The sequence below is a fragment of the Carcharhinus amblyrhynchos genome, chromosome 1, assembly GCF_965287045.1.
Source record: "Carcharhinus amblyrhynchos chromosome 1, sCarAmb.v2.hapA, whole genome shotgun sequence".
Lineage (NCBI taxonomy): Eukaryota > Metazoa > Chordata > Chondrichthyes > Carcharhiniformes > Carcharhinidae > Carcharhinus > Carcharhinus amblyrhynchos.
In genome coordinates this window covers 37,348,547-37,368,910 of record NC_137324.1, presented here as the reverse complement: position 1 = coordinate 37,368,910, position 20,364 = coordinate 37,348,547, and the positions used below count along the sequence as shown (strand labels likewise).

The window sequence follows — 20,364 nt, the reverse complement described above, 5'->3', positions numbered from 1 at the left end:
TGTGCTTCAGAATATCCCTAGCACAAGGCAACAATTCAATTTCATTGCATTGTTGCCTTGCTCCTCCTTCCCAGCCACCGCTCTGTTATGTGTGGACTGTGCTTAGAATCATTTTGGGTTTAAAATCCTAGCTGCCGTGGGTGGTTTTTACTTTAGATTTTCTTTTCTCTAGCCAGCCTGGATTTGAGTCCAATCGGTGTTTGAACAATAGCAAAGCTATGGAGCCGGCCCGAGTACTTCTCTCTAGAATAGAAATAGGGGTATTTCAGAACGATTTGAGGGGTTAGTGAGGGAGTGGTGAAGTCTCTCCCCACTCCTTTTTATCTTCTGCTTCTGAGGTTCTAGGCAGTGGCTCTGAATGGTATGCAGCCTCTCGGTGCAAAGCATAAAATGACTTAATAAAAACGGTTTTTGTGAAGGAAAAAGGACAAAGTAGTCACAGGGCAGAAGTTGGAGAAGATAACATGAATCCCACCCACTGGTTTGAGAACCAGTGGGAACTCCTCACCACCTTTCCACATGAGGCCTGGTGTTATTCCAAGGTGTTTAGGCTCTTACATGGGAAGCACTGGGCTTCCCACTAAATTAATGTTACAATTAAGGTGAAAATCCCACCTGAGAGCTGCCAGCCAACAGGGGCTTGCAACCCAGTAGTATGGGCAGCCTCACTGGGAGCGGAAGCCACTATTGCTACTGCACTGGACATAAAGGAGCAAAGATTAATACTTCGGAATGACGCAAGTGGAATGGAGTTTACAATACTGGTAGGGGTAGGGGTGGTCAGCAGCAATGAAAGAGAGATGACTTCCTGTGTGCTCGCCCCAATGCCTGGTCCCTCGATCGGGCACAGAATGCCTTTGAACGATGGAGCCCCCCCCCCCGACCCTACCCACAGGTCACAGGTAAACCCGATAGTTCTCTGCCCACCATTGTCTGAACACCAGCAGCGGTTGGTGAGGCCTTTAAGTACCAATTAGCATTTGAGCAGAAAGGCCACTCGCAGGTTTCCCACCCTAATGTAAGTGGAGAGAGGTGGAGGGGTGATGATCGCATGGTCTCTCTCCATTCACTTTCAAACTTGGCCCAGGAGAGCATTAAATTCCATTCGTATTTCCTGTTCAAACCAATAAGGGTGTTTCAAGACTTCTAAGATGAACTGAAGTGCAAGAGAGCGACATTATCAAAACGAAAAGCAGATTTGATTGTCTGTATGCAAATACAGAATGGGAGATAATTTCTAATAACAAAATACTGACAAGGGATAAAGTGGAAAGAGAATGGAGGGACAGTATTGACTAAAAATGCCACAACAGAAGTAGAAAAATGACAGAGAACTTATCGAAAGCAGACTTTTAAAAACTTTTTTCATGGTACATGGACAAAGGCCAAAATTTATTACCCATTCCTAATCATCCTTGGAGTGGTAGTGAGCTGCCTTATTGAACTGCTGTAGACCATCTGGGGCCGGTGCACCTGTAATGCTGTTTGGAAGGAAGTTCCAGCAATTTGATCCTGTGACAGTGAAGGAACAGTGATATATTTCCAAGTCAGAATGGTGTATGATTTGGAGGGGTACTTGCAGGTGGTGGTTTCCTCATGTATCTTCTGCCCTTGTCCTTCTAGGTGGTAGAGGACATGGGTTTGTATGGTGCTGTCAAAGCAGCTGTGCATCTTGGATATAATACACACCTCTGTTACTGTGTGCCAGTGGTAGAGGAAGTGAAGGTTTAAGTTAGTGGATGAGGTCTAATCAGGCTTTATCCTGGAAAGTGATGAGCTCCTAGGGTGTTGCTGCCTCATCCAGGCAAGTGCATATTATTCTATTACAATCCTTACTTGAACCTTTAGATTAGTGGTCTCCAAACTCTGATCTGAATGTGGCCTACTGCAGGCCGGATGTGGCCGACAGGCCGTAATTTGAGACCCCTGCTTTAGATGATGGACAGGTTTTGGGCTGTCAGGAGACAAGTTATGCAACTCAGAATTCCCAGGCTCAGACATGTTCTTTTTTCGTATTAATTCATGGGACATGGGTGTTGCTGGCTGGCCTGCACTTATTGCTCATCCCTAGCTGTCCAAGGGCAGTTGAGAGTCAACCACATTGCTGTGGCTCTGGTATCACATCAAGGCCAGGCCAGGCAAGGGCGGCAGATTTTCTTCCCAAAAGACATTAGTGAAGCAGATGGGTTTTTTTCCAATAATTGACAATGTTTCACGGCCATCAGTAGATTCCTAATTCTAGAATTTTTTTTGTTGTATTCAAATTCCACCATCTGCCGTAGTGGAATTCAAAGCCAGGTCCCCAGACATTAGCTGAGTTTCTAGATTAATAGTCTCGTGATCCCGCTGCTAGGCCATCGCCTCCCTGTAGGCACAGTATTTGCATGGCTGGTCCATTTCAGTTCCTGGTCAATGTTTGATATTAAGAGATTCATCAATGGTAATGCCATTGAATATTATGGTGAGACAGTCATTGCTGAGTATTGGGGTCCATCTGTGTCACAGAGTTCAGCAATCTCTTTCCATATAAATAATAATGCTTATCTATTTTTTTCTGAAAAAGCAGACAGCCTGAAATTTTTCCACATTATACTACATCCGCCAAACTTTTCCAAACTCACTCAACCTATCAAAATCCCTTTGTAGACTTTTTGGGGGCAATCTTAACAAAAAAATTCTCAGTGCCCAAAAGGCCTGAAAATGGGAGAGAATTGTATTTGAGGCGGGGAAGAGGAGAAAAAAAAAAATCAAATCTTATTCACTCTGCAAAAAAAAATGCAAGATCTGTTCCCCATCAGCAGGATGAGCAAGAGGGGGTGAGGCCTAAGCTTGTCAAAAGCCAGCAGATAGCAGCAGTGGGTGCTTTTGCGCAAGTTCAGATCTCTGTTTGTGAATACAGATTTATCAGTCACTGCAACTTCCCAGCTACTGCTGGCCTTCATAGCCAAAGCCCCCCAACCAGATATTGTGGATGCCAAGGTTGATGCCCCCCACCACCATTGCCAGACTCTGCAGCCAATTCCCCCCGGCACATGGGCCATCAGATTCCCTCCTCCCACGCACAGGCTCTCCAATAAAAGCCCCACATACAGACTGGGAGGGTCTCAATGGCCTCCAGTCTTACCAGCAAGGCCATCATATCTGGTCCTTGCTGATGGGGACCATACATGATCCTTGCCAATAAGGACCTTCACCATTGAGATCTCAGAGGCAAGTGAGCCCGAATTATTGCGTCATATTTAAATTCTATTTTCGGGCATGAGACTGCTTTCTAAGGTCACAAGAAGCGAGAAATCTTGGCTCTCTCCCGATCTTAAAAGCTGGTGCTGTCCATTGGCCGGTGAAGCAAAATGATATGGTCGTGGTCTTCTTGTCCTCTTGATTAACTTACTTTCCTACTCTGGGTGATCAGCAAATTTAGCTTAAATAATTTCTTCCTTTCTTCCATGTCACATACATAAATTGTCAATAATTCAGGCCCCAGCACTGATTCCTCTGTGACACTCACTCACGACTTGCCAACACAAAAATTATCCAATTATCCTTGTTGTCCATTTCCTGTTCACTAACCAATTCTCTATCCATGACAATATGCTATCCCTACACCATGAATTCTTATTTTGTGTAATAAACTTTAATATGGCACCTCATCAATGCCTTTTGAAAATCCAAATCAACAGGTTCCCCTTTATACATGTTGCTGGTTACTTCCGCAAATTCCACCAAGATTGGTGCAAAGGCAAATTGTGCGGAGGGTGGTGAGAGTCTACAGAAGGATCTAGATAGGCTGGGCAAATGGGCCAGGAAATGGCAAATGGAATTTAATGTTGGCAAGTGCGAGGTGGTCCACTTTGGTAGGAATAATGGTAGGAAGGATTATTACTTATTACGTGGAGAAAAACTGCAGCAGGCGACGATGCAGAGGGACCTCAGGGTCCTTGTGCATGAGTTGCAAAAACCCAGCTTGCAGGTGCAGCAGGTGGTCAGGAAGGCGAATGGGATGCTGGCCTTCATAGCGAGGGGGATTGAATATAAAAGTAGGGAGGTCTTGCTGCGGCTGTATAGGGCATTGGTGAGGCCGCAGCTGGAGTACTGTGTGCAGTTTTGGGCGCCGTACTTACGCAAGGATATTTTGGCCTTGGAGGGAGTGCAGAGGAGGTTTACTAGGCCGGAGTTGAGGGGGTTGACCTATGAGGAGAGGCTGAATAAATTAGGCTTGTACTCGTTAGAGTTTAGAAGAATGAGGGGAGATCTCATTGAGACGTATAAGATGATGAAAGGGATGGATAGGATAGAGGTGGAGAGACTCTTCCCGCTCAAAGGGTAGTAGGACTAGGGGGCATAGCCTCAAGATAAAAGGGGGGGCGGTTTAGAACGGAGTTGAGGAGGAACTTCTTCACTCAAAGGGTGGTGAATCTCTGGAATTCTCTGCCCGTTGAAGTGGTGGAGGCTACCTTGCTAAATATTTTTAAGACGCGGGTTGATGGGTTTTTGATAAGAGAGGGGATTAAGGGTTATGGGGAGAGGGCGGGAATGTGGAACTGAGCCACGACAGATCAGCCATGATCTTACTGAATGGCGGGGCAGGCTCGAAGGGCTAGTTGGCCTACTCCTGCTCCTATTTCTTATGTTCTTATGTTCTTAAATAACTTTCATTAGTGAGTTAGAATACATTAGTCAAACATGATTTAAGCATAGAAAATAGGGGTCAGCCATTCAGCCCCTCAAGTCTTTTCTGCCATTTAATTTGCTCATAGCTGATCTTCTATCTAAATGGCGTATTCTCTTCTCATTCTCCTTGAAATCTTTAGTGTCAAGAATTTATTTGCTGCTTAAATATATTCAGTGACTTCGCCTCCATTGTTTCCAGAATTCCACAGGTTCACCATCTTCTGAATGCAGAAATTTCTCTTTAATTCAGTCCAAAAGGCCTACCACATATCCTGAGACTGTCACCCCCTTGTTCTAGACCGAGCCAGAGGAAACATCCCCTTAGGTCTTGAGTGTGGACGCAATCAGAATTTTAGATGTTTTCTCCCATTCTTCTAAATCCAATCGTCAATCCAATCTCTCCTCTTACGATGATCTTACCGCCCCAGCAATCAGTCTGATTAACCTCTCTTTCACAAAACCATACTGACTGTTTGATTGTATTTTCAAAACGTCCTCCTTAATAGTGGATTCTTGCATTTTCCCAATAACAGATGTTAGATTGACTTATTGTTTCCTGCTTTGTCTCCCTATTTTCTTGAATTTATTGGCTATTTTTCAATTTGAGGACCTTTCCAGAATTTTGAAAGATCATAACCAATGCATCTACTATTCCTGCAACCACTTCTTTAAGACAGTAGGTTGCAGGCCATCAGGTGCAGGGGACTTGTCAGCCTTTAGTTCTGATAGTTATCCCAGTAACTTCCCTTGTGACGGTTTCAAATTCCTCCCTCCCAATTACCTTTTGATTTTCAAGAATTCTTGTTTTTTTTTGTGTTTTTTTTTACTGTGAAGACAAATAAAAATCCTGTTCAACACGCTGATATTTCCTCATTTTCCATCATTACCCAATCTCACTCTAAGGGACCAAGACACATCTTAATTATTCTTTTCCTTTTTAAATTCTTATTTCTTACTATCTCTTTTTATATTCCTAGCCAGCATTCTCCCTCACACTTTCAATTTCTCCCACCTTATTTTTTTTTCAGTCATTCTTTGCTCCAAGCAGTGTATATCCTCAATTCTGGCCTTTTAACAGACAGTTATTGATGAAACATCTGGGGATGGCTGTGCCCAGGACACTTCTTTAAGTAATTCTTGTGACAATGTCCTGAGACTGAAACGATTGGCTTCCAACAGCTACAATCATCTTCCCTTTAAGCAAGCGGTGACTCCAACCTGCAGAGACTTCTAATTCTCATTAACTACAGTTCTGCTAGGACTCCTCGATACCACATTCAGTCAAATGCAATCTTGATGACAAGGATAGTCACTCTCACCAACCTTCAAGTTCCGCCCTTTTGTACAAATTTGGAACAAGACTGTAATGTGATAGGGTGGTGAGCTACCCAGGCAGAACCCAAAACTGGATCAGCAAACAGGTAATTGTTGTGCAAGTACTACTTGATAGCACTGAGGCAACATGGTAGCACAGTGGTTAGCACTGTTGCTTCACAGCGCCAGGTACCCGAGTTCGATTCCTGGCTTGGGTCAGTGTGTGTGGAGTTTGCATATTGTCCCCGTGTCTGCGTGGGTTTCCTCCAGGTGCTCCAGATTTCTCCCACATTTTGAAAGACATGCTAATTAGGTCCACTGATCCAAACAGGTGCCAGACTGTGATGACAAGGGGAATTTCACAGTAACTTCACCACAGTGTTAATATAAGTCTTGCTTGTGACTAATAAATAAACTTTGTTAATGACAACTTCCAAGACGCTCTTGATGATTGAGAATGGCTGAAGGGGCAGAAGTTGGCTGGTTAGGGTTTGCTTTGCATTTTATGGACAGGACATACCTGAGCAACTTTCCACATTGTCAGGTTGTAGCTGTAATGCAACAGATTAGCCAAAGAAACAGCTAGGTCTAAGAGCACAATCTTCACTATTTTTGCCAGAATGTGGTCAGGGTCCATAGCCTTTGCAGCATTCAGTGCCTTCAACGGTTTCTTGACATCACATAGTCTGAACCATGGTTAAAGATTGACATCTGTGATGCTGGGGTTCCTCAGGAAAAGGCTGAGGGAGATCATTTACTTTTCACTGATATGCTGGGCACTCCCATCATTGAGGAAGGGGCTATTTGTGGACCTTCCTCCAATTAGTTTTGTAATTGTCCACCACTGTTTGTGACTGGATGTGGCAGGACTGCTAAGCTTCGATTTGATCCATTGGTTGCGGAATTGCTTAGTTATGTCAATCGCTTGTTGCTTCTGCTGCAAGTAGTCCTATGTTGTAGCTTCACCAGTTTGACACCTCATTTTAAGGGGTACCGGTAGTAAACCTGGAATTCCCTCTTGTATGACTCATTTAACCAAGGTTGATCCCTTGGCTCGATGGAATGAGGGATATACTGGGCCATGAGGTATGCAATTTTGCTGCTGCTGATCATACGAATAAAGAGCAGGAGTCAACCATTCAGCCCCTCGAGTCTGCTCTGCCATTTATTAAGATCATGGCCAATCCGACTGTAATCTCAAATCTTCTTCTCACCTACGTCTGATAACCTGTCACCCCTTGCTTACCAAGAAGGCATCCACTTGCTTAAAAATATTCAAAGACTTGCTTCCAATGCCTTCTCAGGAAGAGAGTTCCAAAGATTCATGACCCTCAATGAAAAGATTTCACCACATCTTCATTGTAAATGGATGACCCCTTATTTTTCAACAGGGACCCACAGTTCTGCTCTCTGACAAGATGAAACATTCTTTCCACATCCACCCTGTCAAGATCCCTGAGGATCATATGTTTCAATCAAGTCAGCACTTACATCTTCTAAACTCCAGCAGACACAAGCCTAGCCTGTCCAACCGTACCTCTTTTCATGTTTAAAAATTGTTAATAGTTAAACTGCTTCATTTTGTTTAAGTTATGCTTAAACTGTGTTATGAATAAAGCTTGTTTTAATAATATATCCCTATTTGTCAGCAAAATTCTTCCTGGAGCGAAGCATCCTCTCCTCATGTTTCTGCCAAACTGGAGCAACTGTTAGGGTTTAGTCTGGCTTTGTAATAAACCTTGGGGTTCTGGTCCAGGATCCTAACAGTTCTCATTGGTGCTCTACACACCTTAAGCATAACCTCCCCACTTTTATATTCAATTTGCCTCACAATAAAAAATAACAATCTATTCGCTTTCCTAATTACTGCTAAGCCTGGATACTAGCCTTTTGTGATTCATGCACTAAGATACAAAGATCTCTCTGCAACTCAGAGCTATACTATTTAGACAAAAATGCTGCTTTTTTTTCTTCCTGCCAAAACAAACAATTTCATATTTCCCACATTTTACACTCAGTTAGCCTATCTACATCCTTTTGTAGTCTCCTTATGTCCTCTTCACAAATTATTTTTGTACATCACTTTGTGTCATCAGCAAATTTGGTAACCATCCCATCAATATTGTTAATAGTTGAAGTCCTAGCACTGATCCCTGTGGCACACCATTTGTTACATCTTACTAACCTATTTATGCCACCTTTTTGCTGGTCAGTGAGTCAATCTTCTATCTGTGCCAACAGTTTACCTCCTTTACCATTATTTTCCACAATAACTTTTGATGTGGTACTTTATTACTGATGGTCCACACTGCTTCATGGATGCTAGATCTGTTCTGACTCTATCCCATTCGGCGTGATAGTTGGTAGAGTCACACAATACATGGAGGGTATGTTAAGTGTAAAGATGGAACTTTAGCTGCTGTGGGATTTTAACCTGTATCCCCAGGACATTAGCTTGGGTTTTGTTATTATTAATCCAGTGATGTTACCACAATTCCCCTGTCACTGACCTCAAGAGTTCAGAATTGTGATCAAAGGTCACTGACTAGAAATATTGGGGGATCTTGAGCCCACACTCACCATCTGCAAGACCGACAGTCAGGACTCAAGATCCAGCAAAACTCAAAAATCACAAAGATTGCAATCTCTGATTTTTGCCACCCCTAGCCAATAATGTAATTAGTGGGCATTAATCTGTTTTCAATATGATTTAATAAATTTAAATCTAATTAAACATCTCTCTCTATCCACCAAAAGATTTTCATACCTCCCACTGGCTCATTTTACAACAGGCTCGTACAGATGTAATCGAGGGGGATCACCCTGGGGGTGCAAAAGTCAGTACAGTCCCTGAGGGAGAGGAACATTGCCAGGCAGTACCCTGGCACTTCCCCAGCACAGGCTGGCACTGACAGGCTGGGGGAGCCTTGTGTGTACAGACATCTATTCTTGGTGCTGGTGCTGGCGGGGGGTAAATGAGAGAAAGCAGACATTGATGGAAATGGAAATGAAGCGGGGGGTTTACAGATACCTTTGTTGTTGGGGTGGGAGGTGTGGCAATTAATATTTATTTCTGTGAGGAGAGCACCCTTTGTTAAGTGGAGCCAGTTCCTGGCTTTAAGTGTCTCTGCCATTCTTTTTAATTAATTTGGAGAGAAAACTGGCCAGAGAAGTGGGAGAGTTCCACACCTGTTTTCTCACCAGTACTGACACTTCGCTAAATTCTTGTAGTATTCCACCCATTAAGTCTGTTTCTCTCCTCAAAAGCTGTCAGACTTAAACACTTTGGGCATTTTTGTTTTTATTTCAGATTTCCAACAGCCACAGAATCTTGTTCTTTTGGTCATGTCTCCAAATTCCTCCTCCTTTAGCTGAATATCTATTTTTTTCTAATATACTGGTGAAGCATGTTTGGGTATTTTTCTATTTATAGACATTGAAGAAATACAGAATTTTTGTTGTTGGTGGAACTTTATCATTCTATGGATGATGAGAGAAACAAAATCAGTATTTTCCTCTGTCTTCACTGAAATGTGTACTGGAAAAGAACTAATAGAAGAAGAAAATCTGAGGGAAAATCCTAAGAAAGCTTGGAATGTAAAATGGTAATACAATGCACCCTTATGGAGAGCACCCTTGGATAATGCGGAAAGTTATTGTGAAATTGAAGGCTCAGACCACAACCCAAGATTCTTGGATGTCTAAGTTATGTCAGAGGACCTAGCGGGGTTCACATATTCTGTTGGGTGGGTGACTCAGGAAGGAGAGATACACCTTGTGTGGGGGCATTAAATGTGAAATCCTGTTGACCAATGTGCATTGGGAAATCTGCAAGGATGGACACTTAGCACAGTCCCCTGCCACCTCAGATTAAAGCAGCAGCAGGATAAAACCCTGAAGCGAACATTAATTAGTCTTTTACCATTCTCAATAGACCCACAAAAGTGGGCCATCGACTGCCTCCTTAGAAAGGAGAGAGTTGAGAGAATATTTGATAGAGATGTCCAAAATTATGAGTCTGAACAGAGTAGATGGGGGAAGTTGCTCCCATTGGCAGAAGGATTGAGTACCAATTTACAGTGAATGAACAAAGAACTAAAAGTGACAAGAATTTTTTTTTTTTAAACGTAGCGAATGGTTAGGACCTGCAATACACTACAAGTGCAGTGAAGGCAGATTCAATCATGGTTTTCAAAAGAGAATTCAATGATTATCTGAAGAAAAATAAATTGCAGTGCTATGGGGGAAACTATGGGTTCATGGGACACTGTGTTACTCTTGCAGAGAGCTGACAGGAGCACCAAGAGCTAGTTGGTCTCCTTTTGTGCCATAATCATTCTATGATCTCAGGTTTCTGTGCTGCCATCATCAATCAGAGCTTTTACAGGAAAAAAAAGGCATGCCATTTATCACATGGGACACGATAATTCGGGGGCCATGAAGCACCAGGAAACAAGATGAGATGGTAGTGGAGTACATCAAGTGAGGATTCAAATTTGAGAATGCTGGCAGAAGGTTCCAATGAACAATGCAGCCTTTTCCCCCACCTCTTCTCCAATTTGGGTACACAGCAGCAGCTTTGGATGGATTGTGGGGGAGGAAGGGGGTTTTTGGGTGGAAGAAAGAATCCTGGTGAAAAGGGAGCTGGGGTGTAACAGAACTTGGAGAATAGCCAGGAGCTTCAGGCAGGAATAGAGAAGAGTTTGATAGATGCAAGATATGACAATATTGTGCAGTGGAAACCCAAGGTGGAAGGTACCCAAACCTAACTTAACGAAGAGTCATCCTGATTCAAAACATTGGCTTTATTCTCTCTCCACAGATGCTGTCAGAGCTGATGAGATTTTCCAGCATTTTCTGTTTTTGTTTCTGAACGATCAGGTCTTCACCTCACCATACCCTCAGTGGGATTCTGCCTGTTAAACTTCCTCCCTCAATCCATATGCAGCCTTCTTTTTGCTGTGACCCACAACATAATCACATGTTTTACATCCTTCCTAAAAATATTTAAGGCACTATTCATGGCTTTCACAATCTTTAATAAACAGAAGGTTATCAAACAATTAAAATCAACAGTATTTCAGTCTTGCAGCTTTTATATTTTAAAAATACCCTTAAACCCAAACACAGTTTAGGAAATACATGATTGAATTCTCAATCTTTCGATTGAAAAAGGGAAAAGTAAGCTCCTTCTGTTCTGTGAAATGTTACAGTTTCTTGAAATTGGTGCCATTCAAGTATAGTGGGCCACATTCACCACTTTTCCCACAGTCCTACATTTGTGATTTTATAATTTTAAAGTACATATAACCATATTCTGCAATTTCTTGTTGTTGGCAGCTAGAAGCATGTGGCCAACACATGTTATGTCAAGGTCAAGAAAGTGAACTTATGTTATTAATCATTTATCTAGACTGTGCATTTTGTACAGGAAGAGGTCTTGTGGCCATTTAAGACCATCCAAACTATTTACTTTCCTGGTGTATTAGATATACATTCTCTGATGGCTCTGTTCAATTTTTTGAGGGGTCAGGAAAGAAGGAACTAATCAAAAGGCTCCCTGTTATCAATAATGACACTAGTGAATATAATTATTCTAATTTATTAAACAATCCTTATCTCCAAATTAACACAATTATTTTTAAACCTGAGAATTCCTTTCCAGTTGCAAGTCCCCGTTTCAGAGATGAAACCAAATGTTGGTAAAGTTTGTGCGCTGCAGCCTGGAGCTCCATCTGTGTATTTCCATGGGCAGCCTGTGTTACATCCTAAGGTGGTGTAAAAGAACATGTTAGGAGATCATCTGTATTTCCCTTGTAAATCAGAACAAATATGAAGAATGCATTATACTTATGCCTTACTGGGTGCTTTTTAGTAGAGGTGAATAATCTTTATAATCTCATTCAACACAATAATTGTGCAAAACAATTATATTTAAACCCTTTATATATTTTGGTTCATTATAAATTTGAGGAGGAAAAGCATTGTTCGTTTACCGTGTAATGCTGGAGCTTTCCACAATTCCGTTTGATGTTTGTTGTGTTCGCTGTTCCTAGGTCAAAGCAGCCAGTTAGAAACTGCAACTGTACTGTCAGTAGAAGACCTGTCGACTTCAGTGACAATCCAGAACTATCCAATGAGTTGCCACCTTTACCCTCCATTTCAGAAAGAAAAGATGAAATCTGGCAAAGGGCTTCAAGGCGGAGCTATAACAGAGTAAAAGTAAGACTTTGGATTTCAGAGAGAAAGACTGGCACTAGGCTGCCATAATTAAAACACGTTTTCTATCTAAGGAAAATTACAATATTGGATAATCATGTTCAGAATTACGATGAGGAAAATTTTATTTTTAGAGAGCATAAATTTAAGACCATGAAAGATAAAGCGAAAGTTGGCTGACTGTCTTTTGTGCAAAGGGACGTGAGGACATGAAATGTTGCTCGAGAAACTGCAGTGTTACCAGAATTCATAATAGCTTTTAAATGGGAGGAAGGGAACTATCTGAAAGAATGAAATATTGAAGGGAATGGGAAAGGGCAAGGTTCTCACTATTTAACTTCTGGTAGAGCTACAGTAGATCAAATGGATTGCTCTGTCAATAAATTTTCTAATTCTATGAAATCATGCTCATAGCCAGTTACTGCCATGGCACATTATCATAGAATCCTACAGTGCAGAGGGAAGCCTTTTGGCTCATCAAGACTTCACTGACCACAATCACATTCAGGCTCCATCTCCATTACTCCATGCATTTACTCTAGCTAGTCCCCCTGACACTAAGGGGCAATTTAGCATGGCCAATCCATCTAACACACACATCTTTGAACTGTGGGAGGAAACCAGAGCACCCAGCAGAAACCCACACAGACACAAGGAAAATGTGCAAACTTCACACAAACCCAAGCCAGGAATCGAACTTGGGTCCCTGGCACTGTGAGGCAACAATGCTAACCATTGTGCCACCTGCCAACCCAAGAATCATCAATCAAGTTATATTTAAATTAAATGGATCAGTTTACTCAAATAATTTTAACTATTACAATATTAATCCAGTTTTTCCCCAATCATTATAGTTATATGTTCATAATACCTGCACAAAGATGAATTCTTACAACTACATTATTACACGTGCTGGTCTCACCGAATAAATAAATATTCGCACCTCAGCTCTTTGTTGCTGATGACTCATTGCTGTGATAATTGCCTTAGGGTCAGATTCCTTGCCTGTTTCTTGTTCTACCAGGTTTGAAGTTCGAGCAAGATGTCCACAAAGGAATTGAAAGATATCATTCAGCAAAGGTGCAAATGTGGTAGCCTGGGTATTTTCTGGTGGGCTAATACACTGCCTTAGCAGCTGCCATGCATCTTTCATAATGCCCAACGAACACAATGGCACTCCTAGGTAAAAAGAAAAATAATCCAACAAAACATCAATGCTGTAATTCACTGTCACGACTGAACAAGATGATTCCAATATGCTCCACGAGTACAAGGGGTAAAATTCTATGGGGCGATCTTCCCATTGCGTCCCGCCGGCCAAAGGCAGGATGAGCCAGTCACATCATGGAAGAGCCAAGAAATCAGCTGCCTGCCTCTCTCAATCTTACCGGGAGGGGACATCCAGCACGAGGCTAATTATAATATTTAAATATATTTTAAATGTAATCTGAATGGAATTAATGAGTCTGGGATGGAATCATCCTGACTCACTTGCCTCTGTGGCCTCGCAGGGAAATGTTCTCTCTGGCGAGGGTCATGTACAGTATCAATAGGGACCAGGTGTGATAGCCTCAGTACCCAATTAGGTTGAAGATGTCTTAATAAGGTGTGCGGAATTAAGGAAGTATTTGTCAGAAATATTAATTCAATGATAAATCACGTACAGAAAGATAAATAAGAGAGGGTAACAAAAATGGAATTTAGAGATGAGACAGGGGGTAAAATATGCATTTTTATTAAATCTGAAGAAATAAAAAAAATCTAATTTTAAGTCAATTTTCAGTGCCAGAGAAATTGTATGGCAATAGCTCAGTTAAAAAGTTATTTATACTGGTTTGGATAAGCCACAACTTTTTCTGGCTAGCTTTGTGGATATCTATTGCATAGGTAATACAATTCGCAGGTGTATCCTATGAAGTCTTATAATCTTGAAATATCTTTTTTAAAAAAGTTTTTACTTCATCCTTAAAGTTACAAAGCCAATATGCAGAGTGACCTGGGGAACCCCAAATTCATCCTTCGCTTGCTCCAAATACCAAATTCATATTCCAACTGAATCTAATTCATAGTCCCCATAAGGGAGACAAACAAGACCCAAGCTGTCAAAATAAGGCATTGCTCCTAATCTTGGGCTTGATCTTAACTAAAAGGCCAGTGCTTATATAATCTGGTTGGGAGAATCTTCTGAGTGATTGGGTATTTTTAATGATTCACAAGTAATTGCATCAAACTTTCTGACAACAGCTAATTAGTTGGAGACTACGTGGATAATGAAGCAATACAGTTGTCAAGCATCTGGAAATCATACCTAACGAGTGATCAGATGATCTTGGCTGCATTCTCGATTGGCCTTCGGAAAACTAGAATGCAAGACAAGAAATAAATTCAGAGTGACATAGATAAATGAACATTTTGCAACAAGCAACTAACTATTTTTGTAAGCTAGATGGAAGGGAAGGTTGAGATCTGACACTTCACTTTACAAATCACAATATAAATCATATTCACACTGCAGAAATATGTACAAGGAAATAGGTATTTAATGTAATGAATCTACAGATGAGTAATAAAGGAACATAAACAATACAGAAAGGAGCTGAACCAAACGATGAGCACAAGACAGTTGTATATATTGGAGTGGTGGACCCTGGGATTGCACAGGTTTGACGACTCTAGTAAAAAAAAAGCTAAGAGAACAGATGTAATAAGAAATATGCCATGTTGTCAGATTAGGAACTGGATGACTGAGCAGGGTCAGGCCATAAGTGGGGAATGACTGGACATTGCAGTAAATCGTCTGGCTAAAAGGTAAATTTGTGTTTCTGAATTAATTGCTGATACCTTTGGTAAAGATCAGGGCATTCTATGACATTTTGTATCTTTGTAATTGTGGACGTACAGAATTAGACATGTGAGATAAGAACAACGTAAGTCAATGATGAAGTGCAGAGTCTGCACGTTCTCCCCATGTCTGCATGGTTTTCCTCCAATGGTCCAAAAGACACGTTGGTTACGTGCATTGGTCACGCTAAATTCTCCCTCAGTGTACCCAAACAGGCATCGGCCAGTGGTGGCTAGGAGATTTTCATTGCAACTTTAATTTAAGTTTATAAACTAGCGTCACAAGTCGGCTTACATAAACGCTGCAATTAAGTTACTGTGAAAATCCTAGTTGCCATACTCTGGCGCCTGTTTGGGTACACTGAGGGAGAATTTAGCATGGTCAATGCACCTAACCAGCACGTCTTTGGACTGTGGAAGGAAACAGGAGCACCCGAAGGAAACCCATGCAGACACACGAAGAACATGCAAACTCCACACAGATAATGGCCCAAGCCGGGAATCGAACCCGGGTCCCAGGCACTGTGTGAGGCAGCAGTGCTAACCACGGTGCTACCGTGCCACTCCAACTTCATGGCAGTGTTACTGTAAGCCTATTTGTGGCACAAATAAAGTATCATGGCGGGGGGGGGGGGGGGGGGGGGAGATATAATCATCTGGAAGAAACTGTGTAGCTTTGAATAGCCTCAGGCTACTCTGTTTGCATACTATTTATGAATAAACTGCTTGAAATATTAACTTTGTTTCTTTCTCCACAGATGCTGCCAGACCCACCAGGGCTTGCCTGACTTTATGCCGAGTGTCTTTAGATACTTCACAACAATATGACCATTAATTTTTTGAATTTTTTGATGTTGAGGCATGCTCAGTAAATTAAAGGAGATAGTCAAGCATTTGGACAGACAGTTCATTAGTTCGATTACATGTTTCGTAAGTAAGGCAGTATTCAAAGACCTTTTGGTGTCCAACTACCGAGGAATATGGAACACATACTTCTTTACTCACTTGCTTCCTTGCATCAGAGTCACTTTGATTTTGTCTGAGTCTTGCCCGAGATGACTGTTCCTCTTGTGGAGAAGTTCCTTTCCTATGAACAATGAACATGACAACGTTATTTAAAACACTTTTTGAATTTAAGAAGAAGAAAAGACAAATGCCTCAGATTCATATCTTCCAAATAACAAACATTTTGCGAAAAAAGAGTAGAGGTCAGCAGAACTAAAACACATTCTTTTCAGTGCCTTCAAAATTATGGAACTTCTTGCTTCCTCCAGCCTGCTCATCCGCTTTCAACCAATAGAACTCAAAGCTACTTTTGACATTACACATACACAGCATCTTGAAGTTGTTTTCACTTTTTTTTGAAAGGAAGCACCCTCCATGATTGGTCTGAGAGGAATAAAGTGAGCTAGGAAGTGTACACAGGTGGAAAGAGGAGGAAGTGGATGGAAGGAAGGAAAGTATTAAGTGGGGGATGGAAAAAGAAATAACGTTAATGACTGACCTAGTTTTAACAATTATTGGGTCTTCTTGCCATCCTTTCCCCAGCCACACCGCCTTTACTCCAAGAATGAGGAAGGCAGAGCGTAGAATCACTTGGTGGCACATGGAGATAAAGGAATACTGCTCTTCTGAATCCTTTCTTTTTTCTTTTAGAGCTATTTCAGTTTCTGGAACTTCCACACTGCCAGTGCTGTTTGGCCGGCTACTTGTGCCTGAATATTCATACACGGTTTCATTTTCATGGTGACAAGCAGCCTTTCGAGACAGGAAACACTCCAAAACCTCTGCCACAAGGGGAAAGAAGAATTCACACCTTAAAACCAGGTTATTTTGTAACAGGAATCAATAAACAGCTCTGTTTTCATGATTGTCCCCATTTTAAATAGTTATATCAGAATCATGAAAACCTTACTGCATATTTCACATAACGGCTTTCAGGATTTTCTACATGAACAAACACACATTTTGCCTGATCAAGGTACGTCACTATTACAACGCACAATAAGAAAATAAAATGCTTACCATGTTTTAGAGAAACGTTAAGACTGACTTACTTCTCTCATCTACAAGATGCCTTTTTAAAGCTTGACAAAACTTGCAACACATTTACAGGATTTGGTTTTTATATGTAGATTTATAATTACAGTCCTACTGGAAGGCACGTATTGCTTAAAACGTTAACATAAGAAATAGGAGCAGGAGTAGGCCATCTAGCCCTTCGAGCCTGCCCCACCATTCAATAAGATCATGGCTGATCTGTCATGGCTCAGTTCCACATTCCCGCCCTCTCCCCATAACCCTTAATCCCCTCTCTTATCAAAAACCCATCAACCCGCGTCTTAAAAATATTTAGCAAGGTAGCCTCCACCACTTCAACGGGCAGAGAATTCCAGAGATTCACCACCCTTTGAGTGAAGAAGTTCCTCCTCAACTCCGTTCTAAACCGCACCCCCCTTTATCTTGAGGCTGTGCCCCCTAGTCCTATTATCCTTTCTGAGCGGGAAGAGTCTCTGCACCTCTATCCTATCCATCCCATTCATCATCTTATACGTCTCAATGAGATCTCCCCTCATTCTTCTAAACTCTAACGAGTACAAGCCTAGTTTATTCAGCCTCTCCTCATAGCTCAACCCCCTCAACTCCGGCATCAGCCTAGTAAACCTCCTCTGCACTCCCTCCAAGGCCAAAATATCCTTGCGTAAGTACGGCGCCCAAAACTGCACACAGTACTCCAGCTGCGGCCTCACCAATGCCCTATACAGCCGCAGCAAGACCTCCCTACTTTTATATTCAATCCCCCTCGCTATGAAGGCCAGCATCCCATTCGCCCTCCTGACCACCTGCTGCACCTGCAAGCTGGGTTTTTGCGACTCATGCACAAGGACCCCAAGGTCCCTCTGCACCGTCGCCTGCTGCAGTTTTTCGCCACGTAAGTGATAATCCTTCCTACCATTATTCCTACCAAAGTGGGCCACCTCGCACTTGCCAACATTAAATTCCATTTGCCATTTCCTGGCCCATTCGCCCAGCCTATCTAGATCCTTCTGCAGACTCTCCACACCCTCTGCACAATTTGCCTTTCCTCCAATCTTGGTGTCATCAGCAAATTTCGACACCCTACACTCGGTTCCCTCCTCCAGATCATCTATATAAATGGTAAATAGCTGAGGCCCCAGCACCGACCCCTGAGGCACTCCACTAGTCACCATCCGCCAATCCGAATAGCACCCACTGACCCCCACTCTCTGCCTCCTATTTGACAACCAATCCTCTATCCACGCTAACACCCTACCCCCAACTCCCAGTCCCCTGACCTTCTGCAATAACCTCCTGTGAGGTACCTTGTCAAACGCCTTCTGAAAATCCAGAAAGACCACATCCACCGGCTCTCCTCTATCCACCGCCCTAGACACATCCTCATAGAACTCCAGTAAATTTGTCAGACACGACTTCCCTTTAACGAAACCGTGCTGCATCTGCTCTATCAAGCAATTCCTCTCAAGATGCCTCGCTATTTCCTCCTTGATGACAGATTCTAACATTTTACCTACAACAGATGTTAAACTGCAGGAAAAAGTAACACAATCTCCGTTTACACACTGCTTATCTTTGGGAAATCCTCTGTGTCCAGTAATACAATCTCTCTTTCCATATTGTACTGTGGTTCCTCTGATTGTCTAACGTCATCAGTTTGCTCAGTAGAAGTGCTTTCTCGTGGCTCATCCTCGACATTATCGGAGGCATCTGAAGGCTAAAAAGAAAATATGCTGATTCATTAGTACAAGAACAAATGATTATTGTTTTCAAATTTGGTGCATTTAATTAGTATTACTCTTCAGGTTTAACATTCTTTCTCAGAATACAAATACCCTTCTCAATCTTTGAGTAGATTGCTTTGCATTAAAGAAGAAAAATCTTCCCTTTTCTGCTTGACAACAGTCCTTACAATTTTTTCATATCTATAGAATTCCAGTAATTTTACCATGCAGTGCCCTTTTGCTCTTGGAATGGCCTTTGAGACCTATAGAAACTGGTTCTCTAGGTCTAGCCTTGTTCCCTCTCTGTTTGGGGCATCTAATCAGCTCCATCCTCACACAGGTTTCAGTGTCACTTTAAATTCATTCTTTCCCTTTGAACTCTCTATAATCTGTTGTTTTCATCCAATTTTTCAGAAGTGCCCTTTTCCTACGTTTTAAAAAAGTAAACTTACCCTATCATTGCCTCACTTATTTACAGTTTTTACAACTTGGATGTGTCCCCTTTTGCCCTAAAATAACCCATTTTGAAACTACTTATTTTATTGTCGTACTGTAGTTCCTCTTGGTTCATTAACATATCAAAACCACTCATTATTGATTCAGACCCTTGCAGCCATTTTTAATCGAGTTCCAACAATCACATCCCCACTAGCCTGTTTTTCATTACATGAGAAAAATGGCAGCAATATTACCAAGAGAAAATATTATAATTTATTTACAGGAATTCAACATTTGGAGTAAAAGATAAAGTTGCCACAGTCCCAGATGACCATAGGCTGCTCTCCCCCTCAAATAGGAAAACTGAATGGTGGTGATTTAGCCTGAGGATCATCACACGTTGGGTCAGGGGTACAGTTCAGAAGGCAGGCCTTCATGAATAATCTCAGTTGGCACAGGAATTGAACCTTCGCTATTGGAATTGCTCTGCATTATGAACTAGCCGTCCAGCCAATTGAGCTAATCAACTCCCCAAACATTAGCCAGAGTACAAAAGGAACAGTAGAGAATTGACGCTCATTTTATTGGATTGGATTGCGGCTCCAATAAATCCATTAAATTTAACGGAGCCGCAGCAATGGCAGTGAAGTGGTGGAGTTGTGAATGCCTACAAGTAGTAAGTTACCCAAGCCCGACATGGCAAACATGACTTGATTCTCTCCTACACAAAAGAGAAGTTGAAAAAAAAGAGAGAGAATCAGTAAATTGCAAACAAGCTGGAAGAAAACTAAAGATCAAAAAATAAAGACGAGCGTAAAATGGCACACGACTAAGTAGCAAGAGGTCAAATGTATCCCTTCGCTTCTCATGAGCAACGTGACAGGAAATCCACAAGTGAGTCTAAACTAGCTCCGAGTGTAATTTAAATTGAGATCCTTTGCAGCTGTTTTAAAGAACGTTAACTGTGTGAAACTATTTTTGTGTTTAAGTAATTTTTATTTCTTTAGTTTTTTTTAAAAAAAGAATGTTTATTTTAATATAATTGGTCAGAGAGACAACACCTCATCATAATGTACACATTGAAAAAAAAATCATTTTGGCAGCCATTTCACATTTCCCT

At 41.7% G+C, this 20,364-nt stretch overlaps 1 protein-coding gene across 7 annotated transcripts in view; it reads right to left on the bottom strand.

Moving 5' to 3' along the window:
- Positions 1–20,364, bottom strand: part of LOC145356518 (putative E3 ubiquitin-protein ligase HERC1) — a 296,484-nt gene that overhangs the window by 172,715 nt on the left and 103,405 nt on the right. For 5 of the 7 annotated variants that reach the window (XM_080209293.1, XM_080209754.1, XM_080209365.1 and 2 more), the window contains exons 22-28: positions 18,649–18,799; positions 16,550–16,832; positions 16,039–16,132; positions 14,513–14,564; positions 13,148–13,383; positions 11,982–12,191; positions 11,633–11,753 (exon numbers count right to left, since the gene is read on the bottom strand). In XM_080209293.1, coding sequence (XP_080065419.1) covers positions 11,633–11,753; positions 11,982–12,191; positions 13,148–13,383; positions 14,513–14,564; positions 16,039–16,132; positions 16,550–16,832; positions 18,649–18,799 — 1,147 coding nt within the window. The remainder of the gene's footprint in view (positions 1–11,632; positions 11,754–11,981; positions 12,192–13,147; positions 13,384–14,512; positions 14,565–16,038; positions 16,133–16,549; positions 16,833–18,648; positions 18,800–20,364) is intronic. The other 2 variants (XM_080209540.1, XM_080209670.1) reach the window with 1 other exon arrangement.